The sequence below is a fragment of the Chanos chanos genome, chromosome 8 (genome assembly GCF_902362185.1).
Source record: "Chanos chanos chromosome 8, fChaCha1.1, whole genome shotgun sequence".
NCBI classification, from domain to species: Eukaryota; Metazoa; Chordata; class Actinopteri; order Gonorynchiformes; family Chanidae; genus Chanos; species Chanos chanos.
Window position 1 is genome coordinate 25,722,085 of NC_044502.1, and position 11,028 is coordinate 25,733,112.

Consider the following 11,028-nt stretch of genomic DNA (forward strand, 5'->3'; position numbering starts at 1 on the left):
GTAGTTCATACTATGGGTGTGATCACAAAAACCCTGCCTAAGGCTTCGATATCAACACATACAGATCTGATCGCCCGCCCACCAAAGAGTAACAGAGCGACACAGACACGCATTTACACCAGCACTTGTGAAAAGCCAAACAGAAACAGACGCTCTCCTGTCTCTCACTCTCTCTCCCCAAAACACGCATACATACACACTCTCTCTCTCTTTCTCTCTCTCTCTCTCTCTCTCACACACACACACACACACACGGAGGCGATGTCTTTCCTGTGACCCTCCCTAACAGAATTAAACCAGAGGACTCTACAGTGTGCCCTTTTAGAGCATGCTAGATGCTTGAGAGAGGAATATCCTGCTGACATCTTACTGTGAGTACTCGTATTTTGAATACACAAGCTTCTATACATCCATAAACACATTAAAATATGTATTACACTGATTAAGTGAAACACATTTTAATGTATATAAGTATGTTTGTATATGCCTTCTTTTAAATATTTACAGAACAACTGCTTTCCATATTCATTTCATTTCATTATGTGAGTGTATCTGTCATGTGAATGCCTAGATTAAATGTTACTGAATGTGATTTGCTCATTTGTACACTGTCATTCACACTGGGACAAGTTTATTCAGTGAGTGCAAACACAAACCTTGTTTCTTAATGAAAGGACCTGGATAACTTATGGACCCACTGTGATTTTGAATACTCTTTAAATGAATGAAAGTCTTTGTTTGTTTTGTAACATTATAATGGCATAACTACAGATTACCTGTTTCTTCCCTATCTCCTCCACATGTGTGTGTAGGGGGGGTTGTCTTGTTTTTTTTTTATTCTGCTATCACTCTGTATTGTAGAACATGCGGTGAAACAATGAAATAGGCAATGCTGACAGAACAGAGCTAAAACATACCCACAGGACTGCATGATGTACATCTGTACTTTAATAATCTTTGTCCTAAGAGAACAGGACACTGATAAGCAGTTGGCATCTCCTGAGCAGAGCTGTGTCTTTCCCCTCTCTCCTCAGGTAACCCTCAACATTATGGAATTATGGGTATCTTGGGCCACACTGATGTGTTTTACACACTGGATTGCACTCACTGCAGCTGACCGAACAGTGCAGGGTAAAGCTCCTCTCTGACTCATCTGCTGTAAATTCTGGAGAGCTTTCAGATTAGTGTCTTATCTGTCTGATCATCTCTGATTCACATTGCTGGGTCATCACAGCACTGAATTTTGTATGTGGGAAGATTTGACTACTGGGACTGGGGTAGCATTACCAAATATTTGTCAGGAAGTACAATCCAGTAGATTATGTCTGTGTGTGTGTCTGTGTGAGTGAGTGAGGGAGAGAGAGAGACAGAGTGCTTTATCATCCTCTCTATGAATACAGAATGCATACTGTTCTGTACTCTTGTGTATTGTTCTTTCACAGTTTGATGTTAGTACAAAATCTGAACTACTCTGAAAGCAACAGAACTCACAGTTCCATAACCAGCAAATGCATATCTTGGATTTTTGATTATTTTGTCTGCATTTCTATCTCAGATAAATTCAAAACACTATTTATAGTCATATTTATAGTCTGTCTGGCACCTGTAAGACATAAGTGCAACAAGCGTCATTACTGTGATATCTGTGGTCAAGGGAACTTTTTCCTGGAAGTGTTACGAAAACAGCTTATAACAAAAAAAAACCCCTTGATCTGGTGACTCATATGTAAAATGAATTCCTTCAAATACAGACATGACTTAACACATTGGATTTTTCATTCTCATTGGGTCATGTACCCGAACAAAAACACAGATTTGTGTTTCAGACTTGTGCTTTGTATTTCTAAGTGTTTTGTTACCATTTTGTCAATTATATTACAGTCGACCCTCCCACAGACATACACGTGTCTGACCCAGGGCACCTGGGGCATGTCTACATCCACTGGACGACACCGGCTAGTCTGAAGAACATTCCAGAATGTTCTGTGCGTTATCAGCTCCAGTTCTATGACACTTACAGAGGAGACTGGACGGTAAGGAGCCATGAGGCATCATGCCCCGGCATGACTGATGTACCTCCCAACAGAGCTGTGTGCTGAATGAAAAGTTCAGTGACAATGTCAGGTGTGAAAGAAACATGATAGAACTGTTCTTGTCCTGGAGTTTACAGCAAAAAACTCTTCTGTTAGCCTTGAAATCACTTATATATTATTTTACAGTAGGACACGTTTGGACACGTTTAGGTAATGAGCAGATGTTTGATAGACATTCACAGAGAACACTTCATTTTAGGAATTGGCTTCAGTTGCTGTGGTCCTTTTACCAAACCGTGACAAAACTGCTGTGATAGGTTCTTATTTCAAACTGACTTTAATATTTATAGATTCATTCTTCTTCTACCCCTACTGTGAGATTTTTGTGATACACAAAAAGAGTTTGCTCAAAAAAATGTAAAACCGACATCTGGAGTAGTTTCATTTGTAAACCTGTTGTCCGATACATTCTTCATATTTCCTCTTTTTCTTTTTAAACATGTATTGTGATCAAAAGAAAACACACTTTTTTAAATTAATATAAATATACTAAAATAAGTGCCCCTCAGAAAAAAGCCTACCAGAACAAAATATAGTGGAAATGTTACTTGGCATATTGAAATGATGACTTGTTTTGTAAACCAAGAGCAGTGATTATTACTGATACCTTGGATTAGAATATGATATGGTAGACTTTTTTTATGCTCCAGTTGTTATTGCGTTCACATTGACAAGGTGAAACACAATGCTGTGATATCAGTTTTCAGCTAACTGAGACTTGGTGTCTTTATCTCAACTCAACAGGGAATACGGACGTCCAGGCTCAGCTACTCTGCCCAGTTTGACTTGATGAAGCCCATCCGGGTGAGACTGCGTACCTTACTGAGGGGGAAATGTACTAACGGGACGGAGATCCAGAGTGAAGAGGTGGAGCTGATACAGGAGCCTGACCTTAAAGGTACATGGAAGAAAGGAGTTCTGTGAAAGGAGGACACGATTAATGGTGGATCCACTTTCTAGATCATCATCTTTTTAGTTAGGAAGAAAGGGGGAAAAGTCCAACTAATCCCAAAAACCACTGAAATCTGGGAGACAATGTTTACTGTAAAACTACTGTTAATCCCCTGCTGTTTGAGAGGAAAAGTTAAGCACAAATACAAGTAAACAAGGGAAAATGTTAAAGTAAAAAACATTACACTGCTGGACCTCTGGAGCCAAACAGAAAGAGAGAGAGAGAGACAGAGAGAGAGAGAGAGAGAGAGAGAGGGAGAGAGAGAGGGGGAGAGAGACGCAGAATAATATTGCCCTTGCCTTGAACATAAACTCCAATATGCTTTGTAAAACTGAAGATTTTTCAGTTCAGATTTGAGGGCAAAAACAGAGAAATGAGATGGATGGACAGGTTTTGTTTGCTTGGACGTGAATATGCAGAGGGTTCTGTGCCTACCCTGTCCAGTGAAAAAGGCATCATGCACTGCGGTGGCTGAGTGTCAGTTTTTAATGTATTTTATGGGACAGTACTAACTTTAGACATTATGGCAATGACTTTCTCTGTCCACTGAATGCTGCAGTTTCTCCTTTATTTCTCCATTTTTATTAGGTGGCATGAACACAGTCACTGATGTTTAAGGGCAGAGGTAGTGTTAGAGTCAGGGATAGAAATTGTGGCACCTTTTCACACCAACATTTTTAGTGGCATCTCATTCTGTTATGAGAAAGAGATGTGAGATATACTCGCCTGCCTCTTGGCTTCATACACACATTCCTTTGGCATGTTACGGACTCTGGATGTGTCAAGATGATGTGTTGATGTCTGTCTAGCAAGGCTGTCTGGCAGGATGAGGGTGTGATTTTTGAAAAATCTTGTTTCATGACATGGAACAACATAAAGCTGTCAGAAAATCAAAAGGGATAAAGAAAGATTTGTTTAGAGGGTGAGTGGAGAATATAAGGGTTTAGGGGTGGGGTTAAAGCTTTGTGTGTGAGACTAAAAGTTCAAACAGCAGGAGATGGAGAGAAATGCATGGAATGATAACTGTAAGATCTGCCTTCCCTATTTAATGAAACACACTGTCTAGCCATTCACAGCAAGAATCAATCAGCCTCTCCTTTTCAGCACAGATGGACAGGTCCAAAGTGGTAATACGTCTGTGCGTGTGTATATGTGTGTGTGTGTGTGTGTGTGTGTGGGTGGGGGAGGGGGCTTTGTGTTTAAAGCAGAGGGTAAATTGTCTTGGACTTGAGTAACATTGTAAAGGCAAGGGTTGTTGGTGCCTGACAGCTGTGTGGCAGTACAAGACAGGGTTGCCTTTGGCAGTATTTTGATGTAAGACTATGTCACAGGCATGTTAACGTAGGTAACGTGAGAGTACTGCACCTCCCGCAGAACATCGGAGCAGCAGTGGTCCTGTGATCAGAAACAGCTCATTAATGAACGGCACTAACGAAGCTAGTGATGTAATGTAACGCAGGTCTGTGGATAGCTTATGTCTTATGTCTGTTAGAGGAACGCTGTTCTGCTCAAAATCTATGAAAAGTCTGAAAATCACATCAAATCATGAAAAATGCTTACTGATCTGCGTTGTTTCAAGTGTACACTTTTAATCCGTTGTCCATAAAGACCGGATGGTGCCAAGACAAACTACAGTGAAGCTCAAGCCTGCTGTTTAAAACAAACATGCTTTCACATAAGAAGAACACGGATATTTTACCAGCGAAATTTAACATTGTATGATTTCAGTATTCTATCTGGAACAGAACACTGTCGCCTTTAATGTCACTATTGCCTCAACAAACCAGTTTATTTAAAGTTCAAAGTTCACATTCCCTTTTCCAAGTGCAATATCGCAGTCACAATGAGCTCAGAGAGAAAACCTGGACCTTCGCAATGCTGCCGTGAATGATTTCTGGCTGTATTCTGCAAAGGGATCAATATCACAGTCTCTTAGGGTCCCTGAACTGAGAGTTAAGAGACTTGTGACTGATATAAGGTTTTGTTATGAGCACTTTTAGAAAATGTTCTATTTTAAACGAATATCAGGACACTTGTTCTACAAGGAGTAGGTGTTTACATAACTTTCATACTTGACTGGGGAAATCAAAAGAATCAACTTTAGAAGCAATGATCCCCACTTATCAGCATGTAGTGTTAAATAAACAGAGAAAGGCTTAAATGTTGAAGGTATGCACCAGAGCCCTGCGCGGGGTTGTTTTCTTAATCCCGTCCCCGCCCGCTCCCGCAATGTCTGTGTCCACTCCCGCCCGCTCCCACAATGTCTGTGTCCACTCCCGCCCGCTCCCGCAATGTCTGTGTCCACTCCCGCCCGCTCCCGCAATGTCTGTGTCCACTCCCGCCCGCTCCCGCAAACATTCACGCCCACACAGGATAGTGACACTGAATTTTTTCCATCATTTTTATTCAGCTGATGAGAAATAAAACTAGAAGGGCACTTAGAGAGCACAGATCTCCACCAAGGCCAACAGTCCACTCTTCTATGATATTTAAATCTGCAACTGCAACCACTGTATGTCTGGATATATTTCCAAAACTATTAGAACAAAAAAAATCATAATGATTGTGAAAGCTAATTTATTATGGTAAGGAATGATAAACTGGCTTTAAAACTGGCTTATTTTAGTCATATCGACTTTGAAAATGGACAGTAAGGATAATTTAGACATTGTTTATTTCTCATATACCTGCTGCATTTGTTTGTGCAGTGATGTTTGAGGGGGCTGTTATGTTTGTTGCATGTTTAGTCCTGGCCCAGCATTCACTGTAATTACGATGGGTTCGCACATGTGCGACAAGTTCAGTTCATTTTGCCCTATCTCGGCCTGGTAGTTTTTGCGCAATCCTGCTAACAAACAGGCAGACAAACAAAGGGCACAGAGAACAGACAGACAAACATATGGCACTGAAAACATAATCTCCTTGGCAGAGGTAATAAATAGGAAATAACTAAAAAATCCTCAGCTTTTATTAGGAAGCATCACAACTGTTAAGCTAAAACCTACCAAATCACCACATTCCAAAAATCAGAATATTAGACAAAATAAACGGCAGCTTTTCAAATTATTAGCTGTAGCCAGATGCCGCAAGGTAGGCTATTTTCTTAAAACAAACAAACAAACAAACAAAAAAAATCAAACGTAGCCTATGCTTAGAAACACAGACATCATCACACCGGTTTATGTAATTAACAAACAGCAAAAAGAGACAGATGAATGGCCTAAATAACACTAATAAATAATAAAGTATATGGACTTAACGAATAAAACGTGGGAATCCTGGGACCCGCAGTTTATTTTTTGACCGTCCGCTCCCACCCACAGCAAAGTTAAAAATGCCTGCTCCCGCAAGATTTGCATTGGGTCATTCCGAGGGCTGGCCTGGTCACCACTGAGTACGTGTTACTGGCCCACATACTACATCAGCACAATGCTAAAGGGTGGACAAGAGGTTGGATTATGTTTCCGTGTTTGAAATTTGTCCAACATTTACTCTTGACCAAACAGGCTTTTGAGTGTTTACGTCAAACATTTGTACATTTCCATGTTTCTGCTCTGGCATTTCCCCAGAAAGACCTCAAAAAAAAGAGAGAGAAAGAGAACAAACAAACAAACAAACAAAAAACAATAATACCCAGATTACAATTTAATTAAGTAACAGTAAGTGAAAGTAGTTGGAGTTAAGAGAGGACCATTAGCAGGAAAAAGACATTCATATACCCTAAGACAAACATCTGTCGTAGTTTTGTTTGGATTAAGTAAACAGGGGCTAAAGTTTCTCACATGCACTGGAAATGTGACTGAGTTTATCTCTGATATCTGTGCTTCCCAATCTGCTCAGGTACGGCTGGCTCCAGGATAACGGGCTTTAACTGCGTGTACTATAAATGGGAATATATGGACTGCACCTGGGAGAGTGGACCGGATCAACCTCCACATTCCCAGCTCTACTTATATTACTGGTACAGCTCCGTTTTACTGTGCAGTAGCATCCTCTGCCTTGTTTATTATGCCATACCAAAATCAGAATTCTTTACCATATCTCCCACAATTTGAAATGTGTAATTTAAGTCCCCCTACACTAAACCTAACAATGTCTCTAAGAAAAACTGTTGCAAACTCCCATCTACTGAATTTAAGCTTCATGCTAACTTCCAATCCGTCCCCTAACCTAATGTTTCCAGAGCCGTCACTTGCTAATGATCCCACCGCTACTTCCTCCAAAATATTAAAGAGGAGGGTGGTGGCTTTAGTCTTCATCTCTCACACAACATCCTTCTCTAAGGACAGACGGGTCATTTTAGGATCAAGCCTGTCTGTTGATGAGACAGACAGTTTGTGTGTGTTTCCATGTAAACATGGCTTTAGAGCTGTGTACACATGAGAGATCTGTGCAGTTGTACAAGCAGGTTCTATACACAAGCACTACTGAAGTTACACCCAAAGTCATAAACAGTTTTTTGGAGCATTCAATTAAAGTTCTCATGTATACCCAGGCACAGGGAGATGGGGGAGTCAGAGGAGTGTCCGCAGTACCTCTACTCGGATGGCGTCAGGAAGGGTTGTCGCTTCCCTCGACAATCTCTCCTGGAATACTCAGATTTCAACGTGTGCGTAAACGGCTCTTCTCCAGCTAACGCACTGAGACCTGCTTTCTTCTCATTACAGGTCCAAATGCACGGTAACTATCCTACTGCTCGCAAGCACTTTGTGTTTATGTTTATAACTAATAGTATAAAGTGTCAATGGGTATTTATGTAGGATCTAAGAAAGTCTCTCTCCTCTCTCTCTCTGTTTTTTCCTAATTTTGATTCTATCCCATTTTCTCCCATCTCTCCCTCTCCAGTGAAGCCAGCTGTGGTGATGTCTCTTGCCCTAACAGAGGTCTCTAATACAACATTGCATCTGGAATGGACTATGCCAGAGGGCCTTGTCCCAGAACATTGCCTTGAATACGAGGTGGAAACCCGAGGCGGAGATGAAGCCAAATGGGTGTGGCGGGCAAGTCTCTCCTCCCTCTCTTTCTCACTTGCTCTCTCTCTCTCTCTCTCTCTCTGTCTCCATTGGGGTATGGTGTTCCCACACATCTGTGCTTCCTTCTTCTCAAAGTGAAAACACAGACAGGACACAACTTGCTAATGGTGTCCCAGTGAGAGTTTATCAATGTTCTTGTCTTTCTGTTATGAGGTGTTTTGCTTCTGCCTGCTACTTGTTTTCAAGTTTACACTAAAAAGTGTATTAAAATGTGTTATTTAATGATCACAAACACACACACACACAAGTGTGTACAGACTGCTTTATTTCCTACATGGCACATTGAGCCACCCTGCTTAGATCAGCATGTTCAGGTTTCAGAAAACACGCCTGCTTCCATACTCAGACATTCAGCTATGTAACACTGGAGTGCTTCTCTGTGTTTGCTAAGACTTCTTCAGATGTGTAAGGATCTTGACTTGGCAGAACGAACAGGTTTTGGATGAGGACAACTACAAGATCAATCAAAAACTTTTGTAAATACAGACAGAGAGGACAATTGGAGAAACTATGGCCCTGAATGTAATAGTAGTCTCTTTTTTATGTCACTCTTAGTATACAAATATGACAGAGGAGACAACATTTGAGGTTCCTTCAGTGGATCAGAGTGAGAGGATCTGTTGTCGGGTCAGGTCCAGAGTGCACAACCTTTGTGCTGACATAGGGTTCTGGAGCGACTGGAGTCAGCCTGAATGCATGCCAGGTAAAACATACCTTTTAGAGTCAAATACTACCTATGAACTGGATCACTCATGCAGATCACCATATACTGAGCACAGTCATGTGTTCTGTCTCCACAGATCCTGTGAGTGACACAAACCAGCCCTCACAGGTCACCTATGTACTGGATATGAAGCTAATAATGGCACTGACCATTGTTTTAATTGTTGTCTTCCTCCTCTCCCTTTCCTTGTGGATCTTCAGAAAAATGTGAGTTTAATTCTCTTTTCTATTGACTCAATGAGTCGGAGTTGAGATAGACAATTCATGTTGATAGGATGGATGGATGGATGGATGGATGAATAGCTGGCTGGCTAACTAGTTCCCTCATTAGTTATCTAATTCGCTATTGTTCAGATTAAATAAATTATTTGGCTGGTTCAGCCACACTCCCAAACCTATTAATTTATTCATTTAACGTTATCTGGCAGAATCTGACAGATAATCTATTGAGTTGTGTCCCTTAGGTGGATGAACAGAAAGGATTTGAAAGGTGTTTTGTGGACCCTCGTCAGTGCCAAAGACGCCCAGATCAACACCCCAACCAGCAGCCCCTGTGTGCTGTGAGCCCTACGCCCTTTGACCCCAGCACAGAGAAACTACTTGTCCTCTTTGCAAAACAGGGATTGCACAGAGATGCCACTGAGAATGACAGGCACCTTCTCTCTCTCTCTCTCTCTGTCTCTGGCATAAAGCTCTCTGTTGGCAGGGACCCTGTAACATGCATAAATTTGTTGCAGATGTGTTTGACGTGCAGAAACAGAAGCCCTGGGGAGCACACTGGGAATGAGATGCTGTGAGACTAAGTGTGCTTGTGCAATCCAACAGGGAACAAGCAGTTCTGACTATCCATCAGGAGTTTTTCAACCCTTACAAACACTGTACATTTCAAGGTTCTTCATTATAGTTTCATACATATTATTAAAATATATATACTCTGCCTAGTATAAATCCTTATTTAATCAACCTTAAGAGTAGTCCTAGATTAATTCGAATGTGGCAATTATGAAAATGTCATCACAAACCGAAGTTGCATTAGACGTAACACTTTGTTTAGGGAAATGGTTATGCCTGAATAAAAAGGTAGAAGGGATCACTGTGCCCTTCAGTGCCAGAGTGGGTGTGACCAAACCTGATGTGGATCTGCAGATTAAGGTGTTGTTTTCAAAGGAAGTGCACTATAGAGACATGCAGAATAGAAAATAAAAAATAATCTATCTTAGCATGAAAATGGTTTTCACTGATCCCTCCCAAGCACCCACATGGGAAACGTCTCATCTTGTCCACTTTTAATAGACAACCATTTAAAAATTCTTTGTTAATCTACCAAATGCGCTGATTTTCTATAGCAACTGAAACTGTTTTTTCTTAAAACAAAATAACTGAAAAAAAAAACGCCCTAGGAGAGCTGGAAATGAAAGCACATTCAGCTTTACCTGAAATTCAGCCAAGTATGCAAGCTATGAATTCGCCCTTCCTCTGATTTTCCATGGCTCTCAGACAGGATGCTGCACTGCTACATGTCTACAGGTGCCACACCAGACAGTATTCTACTGAATGTACTCTACATCTGAATGTATGTTTATTTCCACATACAACCTAAAGTTACTCATTAGGCTTTAATAAATGCCATAGTTCTTACAAAACTGTTTGTTTTATCTGACTTTTATTCTACGTGTTGCTATATTTTTATAATGTTGATTTTTAAATGTTGCGTGTTGTTGCCTCTATTGTGGTATTTATGTCTGTGGAGAAGACTTCTATCTTAAAATATTCTCAGTTCAGGATGTTTACTTGTAGCAGTTCTCAGAGATGGTTTGTGAGATTTGCTTCGTAAATTTGTGACTGAATTGAAATGAGACACATATGGGGTAGAGGTCATGTGTTTGACCAGTCTGAAAGAAATGTTGTGTAATGTATGTCATATTCCTAGTTTAGTACATATTTTTTTCCCTCAGTTCCATAGTTTAGAATGTTCCTTTTTTTATAACAGTTATCTAAAGAAGTTTTGTGTTTATATAATTCTTAGTGAAAAATTAATAAATGTGTGTGTCTAAACAAACAAAATTCTGCTTACTTCCTTTCTCTTTTCAAGTCTGAATGTGTCAGTTCATTAGATTGACATCTTAGTCAGTGACATTGTCTGTTCTTTCCATATATTTGCTGTGTGGAGGTGCTTAACACTAAGACACTTTACATTTACAGGATGTGATGCATTCGGGCCAAAACA

The 11,028-nt window shown here is 40.5% G+C and overlaps 1 protein-coding gene across 2 annotated transcripts; it reads left to right on the top strand.

The window, feature by feature from the left end:
* Positions 1-249: 249 nt before the first annotated feature.
* On the top strand, positions 250-10,771 carry il13ra2 (interleukin 13 receptor, alpha 2). 2 transcript variants are annotated; one of them, XM_030781096.1, is made up of 10 exons: positions 250-371; positions 1,035-1,131; positions 1,882-2,033; positions 2,838-2,991; positions 6,886-7,006; positions 7,541-7,725; positions 7,891-8,045; positions 8,634-8,781; positions 8,879-9,008; positions 9,266-10,771. In XM_030781096.1, exons 2-10 carry the CDS (start codon positions 1,050-1,052, stop codon positions 9,363-9,365), a joined length of 1,227 nt encoding a protein of 408 aa, XP_030636956.1. In that variant the 5' UTR covers positions 250-371; positions 1,035-1,049; the 3' UTR covers positions 9,366-10,771. The 2 variants fall into 2 exon arrangements, with proteins under 2 accessions (XP_030636956.1, XP_030636957.1); XM_030781097.1 differs by having other exon boundaries at positions 7,891-8,036.
* The last annotated feature ends 257 nt before the right edge of the window (positions 10,772-11,028 follow it).